General features: G+C 44.5%; 1 protein-coding gene across 1 annotated transcript in view; it reads right to left on the bottom strand.

Annotated features, from left to right (window-relative positions):
- The window catches only part of LOC132782178 (monocyte to macrophage differentiation factor 2), a 53,000-nt gene that overhangs the window by 20,361 nt on the left and 13,187 nt on the right, over window positions 1-19,452 (bottom strand). Inside the window, exons 2-3 of the mRNA XM_060786904.2 lie at window positions 1,984-2,065; window positions 522-682 (exon numbers count right to left, since the gene is read on the bottom strand). Of these exons, the coding sequence (XP_060642887.1) occupies window positions 522-682; window positions 1,984-2,065 (243 nt within the window). The remainder of the gene's footprint in view (window positions 1-521; window positions 683-1,983; window positions 2,066-19,452) is intronic.

The raw sequence follows: 19,452 nt of genomic DNA, 5'->3' as shown, positions 1-19,452 counted from the left end.
CAGAGCCCTGGCATCGTGACAATCGCGAGTGAGAAGCTAGACCTGAGTTCTCTGGTTCTTGTTTCAAGTCAAGCCTTGGTTTTGGATTTAAGTATCCTGAAAGTTTTCTATGGTCTTGTTTATGTATTTCTGCTCAAATTTTTCGAAGTATACCTTTTGATTGTGGACTTATGCTGCACTTGTATGCCACCCATGATCCCACCTCCTTCCAGTTCAGACCAGACTACAATAGTTAAAGAACCGGAAAACTGAAGTAGACTGGGAGTAATCATGGAGAAGATCCTCTCCCTTGTTTCTAGAAGGTTATAGGAGAGACGATGCCTTCAAAAACCTGGACTCGAATGAATGTGATCATCAGAAACCCAAAGGTTCCACTCTAGAATGCCTTGGTATCAGGTCATTCCCTGACGTACCTGGCAAATTAGGCATTAATTAACTGGATTGCCAACCTGCTCCTTTAGTCTTGGTGGGGATCTGACATGTCCACCTTTGTCCGTGTTTGTATTTGGCAGCAGACTTACCTTAAGTGCCTCTTCTTCCAAGAAATGGTGTGAAAGATGGTGGAGACAATAAAGAGCCCCGAGAGGCCAAAGCCATAGATCCAGGCAGAGATGGCTTCCCATTGGTTGTCAGACAGGACATAGAGGATGGAGCTACCCAGGATGCTTGGGATGATCCAAAACTAGAAAGGAAACATAGAACAGAATAGATTCAGGACACCATGGTTGCTTTACCTCCCTTGTAACCTTTCTGGACAAGACCTTGGGTCCCATATAACCCAATCTGAAGACCCAGCTCCCATGTCCACATGAAGGTGGACATCCAACTCACAGAATGTGTTGCACACAACCCAACTTGAAGACCCAACTCCCATGTCCACATGAAGGTGGGCATCCAACTCACAGTATGTGTGGAACACAACCCAACTTGAAGACCCAGCTCCCATGTCCACATGAAGGTGGGCATCCAACTCAAAGAATGCGTGGCACACAACCCAACTTGAAGACCCAGCTCCCATGTCCCCATGAAGGTGGGCATCCAATTCACAGCATGTGTGGCACACAACCCAACTTGAAGACCCAGCTCCCATGTTCCCATGAAGGTGGGCATCCAATTCACAGCATGTGTGGCACATAACCCAACTTGAAGACCCAGCTCCCATGTCCACATGAAGGTGGGCATCAAACTCACAACATGCGTGGCACACAACCCAACTTGAAGACCCAGCTCCCATGTCCACATGAAGATGGGCATCCAACTCACAGCATGCGTGGAACACAACCCAACTTGAAGACCCAGCTCCCATGTCCACATGAAGGTGGGCATCCAACTCACAGCATGCTTGGCACACAACCCAACTTGAAGACCCAGCTCCCATGTTCACATGAAGGTGGGCATCCAACTCACAGCATGCGTGGCACACAACCCAACTTGAAGACCCAGTTCCCATATCCACAAGAAGGTGGGCATCCAACTCACAGCATGCGCGGCACACAACCCAACTTGAAGACCCAGTTCCCATATCCACAAGAAGGTGGGCATCCAACTCACAGCATGTGCGGCACACAACCCAACTTGAAGACCCAGCTCCCATGTCCACATGAAGGTGGGCATCCAACTCACAGCATGCATGGCACACAACCCAACTTGAAGACCTAGTTCCCATGTCCACCTGAAGGTGGGCATCCAACTCACAGCATGCGTGGCACACAACCCAACTTGAAGACCCAGTTCCCATGTCCGCATGAAGTTGGGCATCCAACTCCCAGCATGCATGGCACACAACCCAACTTGAAGACCCAGCTCCCATGTCCACATGAGTGTGGGCATCCAACTCACAGTATGCATGGCACAGAACCCAACTTGAAGACCCAGCTCCCATGTCCACATGAATGTGGGCATCCAACTCACAGCATGCATGGCCCACAACCCAACTTGAAGACCCAGTTCCCATGTCCACATGAAGGTGGGCATCCAACTCACAGCATGCGTGGCACAGTTGGCGGCGTGTTCATACTCAGTTGGCTGGTACCTCTTGTTGGGTGGCACCCTGTGGTTCATAAACCTGGAGTAAGAGGCAGAAGAGAGGGAGAAGAAATCAGTATGTGTCTGCTGGCAACAGGGATAGAGTCTGCCAAGGGCCGTTGGACTTATTATGCTCTGGGTATTTTTGCAGAAACGAGCGCTGGCCAAACGCTTGGCATGTGATGCTGGGAAAGACGAGAGCATATGTCAGAGACAAAGGAAGGGAGAGCATTTCTGCACACTGGACCATTACACACTGTGGCTACAACTGGGAGGGATGCCAATGAATGGTTGAGGATGGCTGCTCGCTCCTCCTTTTGTCAAACGATTATGAGTATTTCGTTCCACGCTCTCCATAAACACATGCTAGGGAAAGAGAACCAAGATTTTTGCACAGTTTTGTCCTGGTATTCATGTCTTGCAAAGTGTCCAAAGAAGCATTATTTGCAGAAGTACAGACATGTAATGTCAATGCAAAAGGAGGAGGAGAAGGAGAGAGAAAAAGAGGAGGAAAAGGAGGAGGAAGGTTGAAGAAGAGAAGGAAGTGGAAAAGGAGGAGGAGAGGGAGATGAAGGCAAAGAGGATCAGAAAGAAGAGGAGGAGGAGAAAGAAGAAGAAAAGAAAGGAAGTGGAGGAGAAGGAGGAAGAAGAGGAGGAGGGAGGAGGAGAGAAGAGGAGACCAGCGGAAGGGAGAGGAAGTAAAGGAGGAAAAGGAGAAAAGGAATAATAAGACAAAAGGAGGAGAAATAAAGTACAGATATGTAATGTCAATGCAAAAGGAGGAGGAGAAGGAGAGAGAGAAAGACGAGGAAAAGGAGGAGGAAGGGTAAGGAAGAGAAGGAAGTGGAAAAGGAGGAGGAGAGGGAGAGAAAGAAAGAGGAGGAAGAGGAGGAGGAAGGGGGAGGAAGAGAAGAAGAGAAAGAAGTGGAAAAAGAGGAGGAGAAGGAGAGGAAGGCAAAGAGGATCAGAAGGAAGAGGAGGAGAAAGAAGAAGTAGGGAAAAGAAAGGAAGCAGAGGAAAAAGAGGAAGAAGAGGAGGAGGGAGGAGGAGAAGAGGAGACCAGCAGAAGGGAGAGAAGTAAAGGAGGAAGAGGAAAAATAAGACAAAAGGAGGAGAAATAAAGTACAGACATGTAATGTCAATGCAACAGGAGGAGGAGAGGGAGAGAAAGAAAGAGGAGGAAGAGGAGGAGGAAGAGGGAGGAAGAGAAGAAGAGAAGGAAGTGGAAAAAGAGAAGGAGAAGGAGAGGAAGGCAAAGAGGATCAGGAGGAGGAGGAGGAGGTAGAAAAGGAAGGAAGCGGAAGAGGAGGAGGAGGGAAGGAGGGAAGAGACCAGCAGAAGGGAGAGGAAGTAAAGGAAGGAGAGGAGAAAAGGAGAAAAAAGACAAAAGGAGGAGAAATAAAGTACAGACATGTAATGTCAATGCAACAGGAGGAGGAGAGAAAGAAAGAGGAGGAAGAGAAGGAGGAAGGGGGAGGAAGAGAAGAAGTGGAAAAAGAGGAGGAGAAGGAGAGAGAGAGGAAGGCAAAGAGGATCAGGAGGAGGAGGAGAAAGCAGAAGAGAAAAGAAAGGAAGCGGAGGAGAAGGAGGAAGAAGAGGAGGAGGGAGGAGGAGAAGAGGAGACCAGCAGAAGGGAGAGGAAGTAAAGGAGGAAGAGGAAAAAAGGAGGAGAAATAAAGGGAAGAAATGAAGAAAAGGAAGAGTAGGAGGAAGGTGTTGCTGAAGATGCTGATGTTATTCATGGGTGATGGAAATAGCAATCTTGTTCAAGCCTACACTAGTAATTTGTTTGTTTCTAATTCAGATTTCTTGCTGTATTGTATATGTGTGTATTGTTGTGCAGTTTTCCTTAACTCTGTGTTGTGGGAGGGGCTGCAGACCATGTGATCAGAACTGGGACTATTCAGGACTCAGACTCCATTTAGAGTTGAAACAGACTATAGAGACTCTATTAGACTCTCAGAACTGAGAGATGCTTTAGACTATGGGCGGTTATTATAAGAATCATGCCTTGTGTTATCTGCACACAGAAACTACGTCAACTCCTGTCTGTAACTGGATTGATATGCAAAGTACCTGTATGCTGAATACATGAAGTTTGTGAGTAAACCAGCCATGTTATTTTAACAAATACTGCTTTCTTTTGGTCTCCTGAGAGCGTGATTTAAATCAAGATGCTTTAAGGGAGAGTAGATGTTTTTGGGCAACATAGGGCCCTTCCACACAGCTCTATATCCCAGAATATCAAGACATAAAATCCCACATTATCTCAGATAACGCAGTTCAAAGCCTCAATCTCAGCCTCAGAAAATCCAATGATAGTGGTAGCTTAGAGTCTCTATAACTTGAACCACGCACGCAAAATGAAAGAAGACCCTAACCCTTGGAGTCCTCGTGGACAACAAGTTAAACATGAGCCAACAATGTGATGTGGCGGCAAAAAAAGCCAATGGGATTTTGGCCTGAATCAATAGGAGCACAGTGTCTAGATCTAGGGAAGTCATGCTCCCCATGCTCTATTCCGCTTTGGTTAGATCACTTTACCTGGAATATTGTGTCCAATTCTGGGCACCACAATTCAAGAGAGATGTTGACAAGCTGGAATGTGTCCAGAGGAGGGCGATTAAAATGATCAAGGGTCTGGAGAACAAGCCCTATGAGGAGCGGCTTAAAGAGCTGGGCATGTTTAACCTGAAGAAGAGAAGGCTGAGAGGAGACATGATAGCCATGTATAAATATGTGAGAGGAAGCCACAGGGAGGAGGAGGGAGCAAGCTTGTTTTCTGCTTCCTTGGAGACTAGGACGCGGAGCAATGGCTTCAAACTACAAGAAAGGAGATTCCATCCGAACATGAGGAACAACTTCCTGACTGTGAGAGCTGTTCAGCAGTGGAACTCTCTGCCCCGGAGTGTGGTGGAGGCTCCTTCTTTGGAAGCTTTTAAGCAGAGGCTGGATGGCCATCTGTCAGGGGTGATTTGAATGCAATATTCCTGCTTCTTGGCAGAATGGGGTTGGACTGGATGGCCCATGAGGTCTCTTCCAATTCTTTGATTCTATGATTCTGTGATTCTATGAAGACAAGCATAGGCTTGTAGGGCGCATTAATGCACATGAATGGCCCTCCAATCCGATTTCCGAACCCCCTTTGCCTCTCCGAATCCAGGCCCAAGGGAACAAAGAGATCTTTGGCTCTTTCCCTCGGCCTCCCTCCCCTTTTGCCCCACGGATTTGCACATTTCTGCCTTGCCACAGCGCAACAAATACCTTGCAAACAACAGCGCATTATTCTCCTGGAAAAGTTGCTAAGCAACCGCCCGGTCCTTTCCTAGGCCCTTCCCAATTGGGGTGCTTTTTGTCAGTTGCTAAAGGGGAGAAAATCCCTTTTCTGAATGTCCTAAGCTGGGCATCAAGGTTTCCACAGAAACGTGTAATTTTTTCCCCAAAATAAATAAGGATAATCTATTCTTCAGCCTTGGCACAGGCTAATGATGGAGGTAATTAATGCAATACATATAGATTTCCAAAACAGCCTTCGCAGGAAGCCAATTTAGCATAGTTTGTCTCATAGAAAGACCCATATATGCTATGCAGGCCCATATAGAAGTCAAGAAACATGAAGTAGAATCATAGAATCATAGAGTCAAAGAGTTGGAAGAGACCTCATGGGCCATCCAGTCCAACCCCATTCTGCCAAGAAGCAGGAATATTGCATTCAAATCACCCCTGACAGATGGCCATCCAGCCTCTGTTTAAAAGCTTCCAAAGAAGGAGCCTCCACCACACTCCGGGGCAGAGAGTTCCACTGCTGAACGGCTCTCACAGTCAGGAAGTTCTTCCTCACGTTCAGATGGAATCTCCTCTCTTGTAGTTTGAAGCCCTTGTTCCATTGCGTCCTAGTCTCCAAGGAAGCAGAAAACAAGCTTGCTCCCTCCTCCTCCCCGTGGCTTCCTCTCACATATTTATACATGTCTATCATATCTCCTCTCAGCCTTCTCTTCTTCAGGCTAAACATGCACAGCTCCTTAAGCCGCTCCTCATAGGGCTTGTTCTCCAGACCCTTGATCATTTTAGTCGCCCTCCTCTGGACACATTCCGGCTTGTCAATATCTCTCTTGAATTGTGGTGCCCAGAATTGGACACAACATTCCAGGTGTGGTCTAACCAAAGCAGAATAGAGGGGTAGCATTACTTCCCTAGATCTAGACACTATGCTCCTATTGATGCAGGCCAAAATCCCATTGGCTTTTTTTGCCGCCACATCACATTGTTGGCTCATGTTTAACTTGTTGTCCACGAGGACTCCAAGATCCCTCCACTAGGGTGTGTCTACACTGTAGAATTAATGCAGTTCGACTCCACTTTGGCTGCCATGGAATACTGCTATGGCATAATGGGAGTTGCAGTTTGACAACGCTATTGTCCTCCCAACCCTGCTATATGCCTGAGAAACGTGGACTGTCTACAGATGTCACATGCAACTCCTGGAACGATTCCATCAGCGCTGCCTCTGGAAAATCCTGCAAATCTCTTGGGAAGACAAGCGGGGAAATGTCAGCGTGCTGGAAGAAGCAAAGACCACCAGTATTGAAGTGATGGTCCTCCACCATCAACTCCGCTGGACCAGCCATGTTGTCCGGATGCCCGACCACCGTCTCCCAAAGCAGTTGCTCTTTTCTGAACTCAAGAACGGAAAACAGAATGTTGGTGGACAGGAAAAGAGATTGAAAGATGGGCTCAAAGCCAACCTTAAAAACTCTGACATAGACACCGAGAACTGGGAAGCCCTGGCCCTTGAGGGCTCCAGCTGGAGGTCAGCTGTGACCAGCAGTGCTGCAGAATTTGAAGAGGCACGAACGGAGGGCAAAAGAAAGAAACGTGCCAAGAGGAAGTCGTGTCAAGCCAACCCAGGATCGCCTTCCACCTGGTAACCGATGCCCTCACTGCGGGAGAAGATGCAGATCAAGAATAGGGCTCCACAGTCACCTATGGACCCACCGCCAGGACACTACACTTGGAGGACCATCATCCTCAGACTACGAGGAATCACCTAAGTAAGTAAGTAAGAGCCTTCTCTGCCCAAGAGTGCTGGTGCCTCGCCAAACTACAGCTCCTAAAATTCCATAGCATTGAGCCCTTGCAATTCAAGGTGTTTCAAACTTGTTGTAGTACAGCCTGACGCTGATGGGTTCACTGATGATTTAGAGAGGATTATGGGATTTCCTGTGGGATTTCATGGGGCACAAAGTGATGACGATTTAAGTCAGGGGAATTGATGGTTCTCTCTGGGAGAAACCTGACTTGGAAAGTGCACCGCTTCAAGGTCAGTCAGAGGAGCCAGAAATGGCAACATTAGATAAGGAGTATGCTGAAGAGCTAAATGATGGTTCTGTCTGGGAGAAATCTGACTCAGAAAGTGCACCGCTTCAAGGTCAGTCAGAGGAGCCAGAAACAGCAACATTAGATAAGAGCTAAACGATATGGAAGGCTCCCAGGGAAAAACACCTGGAGCTATGGAGAGCAACAAAAGTCTTTGTTTACAGATTAGAGCAGAAAAAATGGGTAGCACCAGTCAGAGCAATTACGTGGGAAAGTTGGGAAGAACAGTCATATACTAAAATCATAAAATTTTATTTATACCCTGCTACCATCTCCGGGAGGGACTTTGGGTAGCTCACAAAGATGGGATTTCCTGTGGAATTTCATGGGGCAAAAAGTGATGATGATTTAAGTCAGGGAAATGATGTTTCTCTTTGGGAGAAACCTAACTCAGAAAGTGCACAGCTTCAAGGTCAGTCAGAGGAGCCAGAAACGGCAACATTAGATAAGAGCTAAATGATACCCTGCTACCCTCCCCGGAGGGACTTTGGGTAGCTCACAAAGCACTCAAAGATGCAAACACGCAATACACAAATAAGTGCAAAGACAACAACACAATGGAACAACAACCAATCTAAACATCAGAAAAATTAAGATCAATAAAATGCCACAATAGCTGCAGATAACCCAAGCAACACCGGGTACCCAAGCTAGTAAGGGGATATAAATAAACTAAAGGGAAACACTGTGTGATCCCTTGCCTCTGACCACAGCTGAAGAAGCCACAGCCGCTGAGAAAAAATGTTGGCAACCTGATACTTTGCCAAAGATGTCCAACCCTTCTGCAAGGATTAACATGCGCAGGTTGTTCACAGCTGTGAAAGGGCTTTCCACAATCCGGTCCTGTGCTTGCCTTTCCCTGGCTCCTTTTTCCCCAGCGAGAGAGAAAGTTTTGAAAAGAACACAAAGAGCGATTTGTCCCACAAAATCAAAGCAGAGCCCTCAAGCCAGCCTCCCACATTCCCTTCCTCTGGGTGCGCGCATGTGTCGCCCCTTTCGAGGCCAGAAGAAAGATCCAATGTTCGGGGCCAGGCCATCCGCTGGCATCGGGTTTTCTTTTGGAGCTGTTACAGTTGGCAGCAAATGTATCGTCTCATGGCAAAGCATCAGAGTGCCATGGCAGGCTACCTGCTTTGCATGGATAAGAGCCCCAGTTCAGATCTTTGACATCAACATTTTTAGAAAGAAAGAAAGAAAGAGAAGAGAAGAGAAGAGAAGAGAAGAGAAGAGAAAAGCTAGAAGGAAAGAACAGGAAGAACTAAGAAAATCTGTCTCCAAAAGCCTGGACTTTCTAGCTATACTTATTCATTCTATCTATCATCTATCATCGATCTATCTGCCTATCTATTATATCTATCTATATGTCTATCTACCTATCTATCTATGTATCTATCTATCATCTATCTATCATCAATCAATCAATCTATTATATCTATCTATCTATCTATCTATCTATCTCTATATATATATGTCTATCTATTATATCTATCTATATGTCTATCTATCTATCTATCTATCTATCTATCTATTATATCTATCTATATATCTATCTATCATCTATCTGTCTATCTATCTATCTATCTATCTATCTGTCTATCTATTTGTCTATCTATCAGTCTATCTATCATCTATCTATCATCTATCTATCATCTATCTATCTATTATATCTATCTATATGTCTATGTATCTATCTAATATATCTATCTATATGTCTATCTATCACCTGTCTGTCTGTCTATCTATCTATCTATCTATCTATCTATATCTATATATATCATCTATCTATCTATTATATCTATCTATATGTCTGTCTGTCTGTCTATCTATCTATCTATCTATCTATCTATTATATCTATATGTCTATCTATCTATCATCTATCTATTATATCTATCTATCTATTATATCTATATGTCTGTCTATCTATCTATCTATCTATCATCTATCTATCTATTATATCTATCTATCTATCTATCTATTATATCTATATGTCTATCTATCTATCTATCTATCTATCTATCATCTATCTATTATATCTATCTAACTATCTGTGTGTCTATCTATCATCTAACTATTATCAATCAATCTATCTATTATATCTATCTATATGTCTATGTATCATCTATCATCAATCCTATCTATCTATCTTATCTATCTAGCATCTATCTATCTATTATATCTATCTATATATCATCTATCTATGTATCGATTATATCTATCTATCTATCTTATCTATCTATCTATATCTATTATATCTATCTATATGTCTGTCTATCTATCTATCTGTCTGTCTGTCTGCCTGTCTGTCTGCCTGTCTATCTGTCTATCTATTTATCTATCTATTTGTCTATCTATCATCTATGCATCATCTATCCTCTATCTATTCATCCATCCATCTATCATCTCTATCACCTCTTTTTATCTATCTATCTATCTATCTATCTATCTATCTATCTAAAAATGCTCTGTGAATAATGAGTACCTTAAAAACAAAAGAACTAATGAACGAAATCACACCAAATTTGGCAACAAAACGTCTCACAACACAAGGAGTGACCATCACTCAAAAATGGATTTTGTCATTTGGGAGTTGTAGTTGCTGGGATTTCTAGTTCACCTACAATCAAAGAGCATTCTGAACTCCACCAATGAGGGAATTGAACCAAACATGGCCCACAGAAGTCCCATGACCAACAGAAAATACTGGAAGTGTTTGGTGGGCATTGACCTTGAGTTTGGGAGTTGTCGTTCACTTACGTCCAGAGAGCACTGTGGACTCAAACAATGATGGATCTGGACCAAACTTGGCACAAGCACTCAATACACCCAAATATGAACACAGATGGCATTTGGGGGAAATAGACCTTGACATTTGGGAGTTGTAGTCACTGGGATACACAGTTCACTTACAATCAAAGTGGGGAAAAGCAAGTAGAGTAAATTCTTTTCTTCTCTAGTTTAAAACTGGCTTCTCTGGCTTGAGCGAGGCCAGGGAACAGAAGAGGGGGGGGGGGAAAGCTGAATCATTTCTGACTCACTTCATGAGTCGTAACAAAAAGGAAAAAGCTTCGGAAGGGTAAAGGGACTTCTGGTTTTCTTAAAAACTTCAAAATTGCTTCGAAAAGTTTTTTTTTCTGAATTTATTCTGAATTATGAAGATTCTGGTGGTATGTAACCATGCCTACTAGCTATTAATAATAGTAAGCATTGCCTGTTAGAGAGCCAGTTTGGTAGAGGGCATTGGACTATGACTCTAGAGAGCTGGATTCGGTTTCCCGCTTGACCATGAAAACCCATAGTGGCCCTCCTCATTGATAGTTATGTGTCCCATCTATGCAACGTTGGAGGGTAGAAACTGTTTTTGAATTCATAGAGTCATAGAATCATAGAATCAAAGAGTTGGAAGAGACCTCATGGGCCATCCAGTCCAACCCCATTCTGCCAAGAAGCAGGAATATTGCATTCAAAGCACCCCCGACAGATGGCCATCCAGCCTCTGTTTAAAAGCTTCCAAAGAAGGAGCCTCCACCACACTCCGGGGCAGAGAGTTCCACTGCTGAACGGCTCTCACAGTCAGGAAGTTCTTCCTCATGTTCAGATGGAATCTCCTCTCTTGTAATTTGAAGCCATTGTTCCGCGTCTTAGTCTCCAGGGAAGCAGAAAACAAGCTTGCTCCCTCCTCCCTGTGGCTTCCTCTCACATGTTTATACATGGCTATCATATCTCCTCACAGCCTTCTCTTCTTCAGGCTAAACATGCCCAGCTCCTTAAGCCGCTCCTCATAGGGCTTGTTCTCCAGACCCTTGATCATTTTAGTCGCCCTCCTCTGGACACATTCCAGCTTGTCAACATCTCTCTTGAATTGTGGTGCCCAGAATTGGACATAATATTCCAGGTGTGGTCTAACCAGAGCAGAATAGAGCATGGGGAGCATGACTTCCTTAGATCTCGACACTAGGCTCCTCTTGATGCAGGCCAAAATCCCGTTGGCTTTTTTTTGCCGCCACATCACATTGTTGGCTCATGTTTAACTTGTTGTCCACGAGGACTCCAAGATCTTTTTTACACGTACTGCTCTCAAGCCAGGAATTGAATCAAACATGGCACACAGAATTCCCATGACCAAGAGAAAATATTGGGAACGTCTGGTGGACATTGACCCTGAGTTTTTGGAGTTGTAGTTCACCTATATCTAGACTATGGACTCAAGCAATGATGGATCTGGATCAAACTTGGCACAAATGCTCAATATGCCCCCAAATGTGAACACAGATGGAGTTTGGAGAAAATAGACCTTGCCATTTGGGAGTTGTAGTTGTTGGGATTTATAGTTCACCCACAATGAAATAGCATTCTGGACCCCACCAATGATAGAATTGGACCAAACTTTCTACACAGAACCCCCATGACCAACAGAAAATACCATGTTTTCTGATTGTCTTTGGCGACCCCTCTGACACCCCTTCACGACCCCCACAGAGGTCCCGACCCCCAGGTTGAGAAACACTGCTCTAAAGCCACATCTTTACTCCCATTAGAAACAATGAGTTGGAAGAGACCCTCAAGGTTCACCTAGTCTGATCCTGGTCTGCCATCAAGGAAGACATCATCAAAGCCTTCCCAATGGATGGCCACCCAGTCTCTGCTTTAAAAACCTCCGGAGTCTTTGAGACGGTCCATATTCTGCTAGAATCATAGAATCAAAGAGTTGGAAGAGACCTCATGGGCCATCCAGTCCAACCCCATTCTGCCAAGAAGCAGGAATATTGCATTCAAATCACCCCTGGCAGATGGCCATTCAGCATCTGTTTAAAAGCTATGCTAGATTTGGAAAGGGGTCTTCAAGGACCATCCAATCCAACCTCTTCTGCCAGGCAGGAATACATTGGGTTGTTGTAGGTTTTTTCGGGCTATATGGCCATGTTCTAGAGGCATTCTCTCCTGACGTTTCGCCTGCATCTATGGGCAAGTATCACATTGGGCAAGCCACATCACATTGTTGACTCATGTTTAACTTGTTGTCCGATATAGGCTCTAAAATCCATTCCAGTCATTTTGCAGATCTTATTCTTATCCCCTTTCAAACCTTCAATGAGATTAAAGGCATGCATGTCCCGAAGAGTGAGATTACAACCTGAGGCTTTCCTCCAAAACGACTCGTAAGCTCAATGCGGAGAGGAACGGGGCCAATTGGGCTCATTCATTCTGTGCTTTTTCACACTTTGGGGGATTACAAACAAGATGAACACTACCGTAAGCCGCAATCACAACAGCTTGTGGGCAGGAAGATCACAAATGCGGCAAGGAGAAATGAACAATGGAGGTAGGACCTGAATATTTCAGGCTTCCATCAACGGGCGAAGTTGTCAGGGAAACAGCAGTCAGACCTGGAAAGGTTGTGCTGAGAAAAGGCACTCGGAGGATGCAAGTGGGGAAAGGGCTTAGCGCGTGCTCAAAACATAATCTATATTGGGCTAGGGGCAGGTCAGCCTTAGGAAGCGGTTTTCAAATGCCAAGACTTTGCAGGCTCTCACATGCTCAGCATGGAGATCATTCCAAATTCAATTCCTGGCATCTCAAAACAGGGTTAAGAAAAGCCCTCTTTGAAACCCTAGAAAGAGAGAGTCAACATCTGTCGGGGATGGTTTAATTGGGATTGAACTCTCACTCATATTACATCTAGAACAAGTATGGCCAAACTTGGGCACTCCAGGTGTCTTGGACTTCAACTCCCATCATTCCTAACACCCTTAGACCCTTTCATTTCCTCCCTCAGTCACTTAATCCATAGAAGGAGAGAGCTAATATCTGTCAGGGATGCTTTAATTGGGCTCTAACCCTCACTCATAGTATGTCTACACTAAACATGGGCAAACTTGGGATCTCCAGGTGTCTGGACTTCAACTCCCACCATTCCCAACAGCCTCAGGTCCCTTCCTTTTCCCCCTCAGCCACTTAAAACTTTAGAAAGAGAGAGCTAACATCTGTCGGGGATGCTTTAATTGGGATTGAACCCTCACTCATATTATGTCTACACCAAACATGGGCAAACTTGAGACCTCCAGGTGTTTTGGACTTCAACTCCCATCATTCCTAACAGCCTCAGGCCCTTTCCTTTCCCCCCTCAGCTGCTTAAGCGGCTGAGGGGGAAAAGGAAGGGGCCTGAGGCTGTTAGGAGTGATGGGAGTTGAAGTCCAAAACACCCAGAGGGCCAAATTTGGCCCATTCCTGATCCACATGGTAGAACTGATATTGCAAAAGTGCCTACAGGTTATCCTTTGCGACCTCCTCTCAACTCGAAGCCTGGTTTCCTTTATCCTTTTGACCTGTAATCTTATAATGCTTGCATTACGAGATCCGGTAATAGGATTTTTCTCCCCTCATGGGCTGATAAACAGGCTGTTTCCCAATAGGAAATTATGTAAACTGAAAAGCAATGCATGTTAACACACATTGTGTTGTGACACACAATCGAAAAGGGGTCAAAACTGCCCATCCATCATTTTGTCTTGCTCATAAGAGGATATTGTGGGCAAAGATGGGCTCTGAAGGTTATTAATTAAAGCAGAGGTTGGTTGGCCATTGACATTGTGTAATAATAGTTAAATATTGTATTGACATGCTTTTAATGCAAGCTGTTTTGTGTCTCTTTGTGGAGAGAAAAAGCAGGTTTAAATAAACATACACATAATAATAATAATAATAATAATAATAATAATAGTAATAATGCAAGAAGATTGCACAGACAGACTACAAGCAGAGGCACAACACCATTGCTCAGATGATTCATTGGAACTTGTGCCACAAATACCATCTGCCTGCGACAAAGAACTGAAAAAGTTATCGAAAATGAACACGTCAAACTACTCTGGGACTTCTGAATTCAGACAGACAGAGTTTTGGAGCACAATACTCCTCACCTCACGATCGTGTTATAAAACAAAGTATGGATTGTGGATGTTGCAATCCCAGGCGACAGCGGGATTGAAGAGAAATAACTGGAAAAGCTGACATTATATTAGGATTTAAAGATTGAATTGCAAAGACTCAGGTATAAGCCAGTCAAGGTGGTCCCAGTGGTGATTGGCACACTGGGCACAATGCCTCAGGACATTGGCCTGCACTTAATAACAATCAACGCTGACAAAATTACCATCTGCCAGCTGCAGAAGCCACCTTACTGGGATCTGCATGCATTATTTGCCGATACATCACACAGTCCTAAACACTTGGGAAGTGTCCAACATATAATAATAATGGTGGTGGCCCCATTGGTGATCGGCACACTGGGTGCAGTGCATAAAGACCTTGGCCTGCACTTAAAGACAATTGGTGCTGACAAAATTACCATCTGCCAGCTGCAGAAGCCACCTTACTGGGATCTGCATGCATTATTCGCCGATACATCACACAGTCCTAGACACTTGGGAAGTGTCTGACGTGTGATCCAATACAACAGCCAACAGACTGATCTTGTTTGCTGTAGATTCAACTTGTTGTGTTAATAATAATAATAATAATAATAATAATAATAATAATAATAATGGTGGTGGCCCCATTGGTGATCGGCATACTGGGTGCAGTGCCTCAAGACCTTGGCCTTCACTTAATAACAATCAGTGCTGACAAAATTACCATCTGCCAGCTGCAAAATGCCACCTTACTGGGATCTGCACACATTATTCACCGATACATCACACAGTCCTAGACACTTGGGAAGTGTCCGACGTGTGATCCAATACAACAGCCAGCAGAGCACACTTGTTTGCTGTAGACTCAACTTGTTGTGTTAATAATAATAATAATAATAATAATAATAATAATAATAATAATAATGGTGGTCCCAGTGGTGATCGGCACACTGGGTGCAGTGCCTAAAGGCCTTGGCCTGCACTTAAAAACAATTGGTACTGACAAAATTACCATCTGCCAGCTGCAAAAGACCACCTTACTGGGATCTGCACGCATTATTTGCTGATACATCACACAGTCCTAGACACTTGAGAAGTATCCAACGTGTGATCTAATACAACAACCAGCAGAATGATCTTGTTTGCTATAGACTCAACTGGTTGTATTTCTAATAATAATAACAACAACAACAACAACAACAACAGCAACAACTTTCAACTTTCGAATCCAGACTGACAATGTTTTGGAACACAATACACCAGACATCATGATTGTGGAAAAGAAAAAAGTCTGGATTATTGATGTCACCATTCCAGGTGACAGTTGCATTGAGGAAAAATAACAGGAAAAACACAGCTGCTATCAAGACCTCAAAATCGAACTACAACGGCTCTGGCATAAACCAGTACAGGTGGTCCCAGTGGTCATTGGTGCACTGGGTGCCATGCCAAAAGATCTCAGCTGGCATTTGGAAACAATAAATATTGACAAAATCATGATCTGTCAACTGCAAAAGATCACCTGACATGCATCTGCAACCATCATTCGAAAATACATCACTCAGTTCGAAATGCTTGGGAAGTGTCCAACTTGTGATTTTGTGATACGAAATCCAGCATAGAGATCTTGTTTGCTGTGACATACTGTGCTTTTGTGTCAATAATAATAACAACAATAATAATAATGGTGGTTCCAGTGGTGATTGGCACACTGGGTGCAGTGCTTAAAGACCATGGCCTGCACTTAAAAACAATCGTCACTGACAAAATCACCATCTGTCAGCTGCAAAAGGCCACCCTACTTGGATATGCATGCCTTATTCATCGATACATCACACAGTCCTAGACACTTGGGAAGTGTACAACGTGTGATCCAATACAACAGCCAGCAGAGTGATCTTGTCTGCTGTGGACTCATCTTGTTGTGTATCAAATGATAATAATAATAATAATAATAATAATGTTGGTGGCCCCATTGGTGATTAGCACACTGGGTGCAGTGCCTAAAGACCTTGGCCTGCACTTAAAAACAATCAGTCCTGACAAAATAACCATCTATCAGTTGCAAAGGGCCACCCTACTTGGATTTGCATGCCTTATTTGGAAGTGTCTGACGTGTGATCCAATACAAAAGCCACCAGAGTGATTTCATGCTATGTACTAATCTTGTTGTGGATCAAATAATAATAATAGTAATAATTAACAATAGAGCTGCTCTAGCTTCCTGCAATTCTAAGATATAGAAATTCGAATGTATTGAAACTCATTCTAATGCTCAGGCTGTTCCTATTAAAAATGAAGACGGAGGAAATTTCCATCAAGAGCAGCTAATGATATAATGCCATCGTTGCCCGTTTATGGGGTCCTGCCAAAACACCTACACACGCTCTCCAACATATGCGCTGTACCCTGTTTCTGAACAGCCCCGTGCCTCCTGCCAAAGGCATTTGCATCCTGGCTCCTACGCTCCCATCTGGAGCTCCAGGTTTCCGGAGATTGGATCAACGCAGCCTCCGTCTTTCATGGAGCGCCCCCCCCCCCCTCCTCAATATTCTGGAAGGAACCTGATTTTGGAAAAACAACAACATCAACTCTCTAATTAATGGAAGGTTTTGTTCACATAAGGAAGTGGAGGTCAGTTTTGCTGCCCTCGTGGAACTTGGACACCAGCATAGGTTGATTGGGCTCAAAAGAGCTCTCCAAGGTGCTGAAGTCTTTTCCCCATTGGGTTCAGCACTATGGAGAGCTCCTTTCAGGTTCCAAAGTGTTGAACCCATTTGAGGAATAGACCTCAATGCCTTGGAGAATTCAAAGGATCCCTCCATAGTGTTCAGCCTATTTTGGAAGAGGCACCAATACCTTGGGGGTTTGTTTATTTACTTTATTTGTATACCGCTCTTCTCAGCCCTTAGGGGACTCAGGGAGGATGACTGTGTACACATATATGGTAAACATTCAATGCCAATTTTTGACATACAAACATATACAGACATACACAGAGGCTATTTAACTTTTTCTGGCCGCCAGCGGAGCTGTCGTTTTCATCGTCCATCTGCGACGCTGATGAAGCACTTCCGCATTCCCCGCATGCTTTCCCGCTGGAATGCTTTGCTGGAGTCTTTCTCATGGCCTCATAAATTAGTTAATTTAGCCTCCCCACACTTTTAAGGTGGTACCTTATTTTCCTACTAGACAGATGCAACTGTCTTTTGGGTTGCAAAGGTCGACAACAGGCTCCACACAATTGGTTGGAAACCCACTCCAACCCGGGCTGGCTTCGAACTCATGACCTTTTGGTCAGAGTGATCTTAATGCAGCGGACACTCAGCTGGCTGCGCCACAATCCCTACAAGGAATTGCATAAGTAAGTAAGCAAGTAAGTAAGTAAGTAAAAGTGTGTGTGTGTGCGCGCACACTCATAGAATCATAGAATCAAAGAGTTGGAAGAGACTTCATGGGCCATCCAGTCCAATCCCATTCTGCCAAGAAGCAGGAATATTGCATTCAAAACACCCCTGATAGATGGCCATCCAGCCTCTGTTTAAAAGCTTCCAAAGAAGGAGCCTCCACCACACTCCGGGTCAGAACGGCTCTCAAAGTCAGGAAGTTCTTCCTCATGTTCAGATGTAATCTCCTCTCTTGTCCTTTGTAGCCATTGTTCCATTGCGTCCTAGTCTCCAAGGAAGCAGAAAACAAGCTTGCTCCCTCCTCCTCCCTGTGGCTTCCTCTCACATATTTATACATGGCTATCATATCTCCTCTCAGCCTTCTCTTCTTCAGGCTAAACATGCCCAGTTCCCTAAGCCGCTCCTCATAGGGCTTGTTCTCCAGACCCTTGATCATTTTAGTCGCCCTCCTCTGGACACATTCCAGCTTGTCAATATCTCTCTTGAATTGTGGTGCCCAGAATTCGACACAATATTCCAGGTGTGGTCTAACCAAAGCGGAATAGAGCATGGGGAGCATTACTTCCCTAGATCTAGACACTATGCTCCTCTTGATACAGGCCAAAATCCCATTGGATTTTTTTGCCGCCACATCATATTGTTGGCTCATGTTTAACTTGTTGTCCACGAGGACTCCAAGGTCTTTTTCACACGTCCTGCTCTCGAGCCAGGCATTGTCCCCCATTCTGTATCTTTGCATTTCGTTTTTCCTGCCAAAGTGGAGTAACTTGCATTTGTCACTGTTGAACTTCATTTTGTTAGTTTCGGCCCATCATCTCTCTAATCTCTCAAGATCGTTTTGAATCCTGTACTACCTTTGATCTCCATGGAAACACTGCTTGAAGCTCTCAATCCAAAGTGAGAGACAGAATTACAAAACATTGCCATGAGCATAAGGTGTCCATATCATTCAATCTTGCATCGCAGAAACCTAAAGTACTTGACAAATGTTTTGCTTTGTCTAGCGTCCTTCTTGAAAACATCTTTAGCTTGAACTGGTCGATCCAGTAGTCACTGGAAGATCAAATTGCCACTTCCTTGTAAGGGAAAGGCCTTTCCCAGTATGGATTGCTAAAGCCTTCCAACCTGTTAATGTGCAAAGTTGTCAACAGTTGGCTGGAGAGCGCATTTCGTGACCCACTTGAGCCTTTGCAAGCGTGGCTGGCGAAAACGTGTTGGCTCACACTTTGTTGGCCTTCTCAAACAGGCGCAAAACAAAGGTAATGTATCCCTCCAAGGTGGCAAAGACGACAAGGAAGAAGCGGCTGGAAAAACTACTAAGTGGAAGAGGTAAAATAACGCCCGAGAAACCTGATCGCTCTTGCGGCTGGCGTGTAATCGACACCGCTCTTCCATTTACGTCATGGACGAATCTGGGCCCCTGGAGCAGGAGGTAATCCATAATCCCCAAAGAGAGGAATGTGACTCACGGCTCAGCATCACTCCGTTACGAGCGGCAGGAGGCTTCGCAGCGGCTGAGCAAGGCTTGGAAAAGGCACACCGCTGAGATGACTTGTTCAGTGTGTCTGTGTGTCATGTCCTGTTCTCCCACCGCTGCTCTTCTCTGCCTCATTTCCTGCCTTTCTTCTTCCTCCTCGCTGTTCTTGACTTCAGCGACGCACAGAACCCTTTGTTCCTGTGATGATATGTTGTTGATGCAGAAGGACAACTCCACCAGAGCAAAACAGGAAGAGTT

Source organism: Anolis sagrei, chromosome Y (assembly GCF_037176765.1).
Source record: "Anolis sagrei isolate rAnoSag1 chromosome Y, rAnoSag1.mat, whole genome shotgun sequence".
Taxonomy (NCBI): domain Eukaryota; kingdom Metazoa; phylum Chordata; class Lepidosauria; order Squamata; family Dactyloidae; genus Anolis; species Anolis sagrei.
Note: the sequence above shows the minus strand (reverse complement) of the source record. Positions and strands in the feature narration are given on the sequence as shown.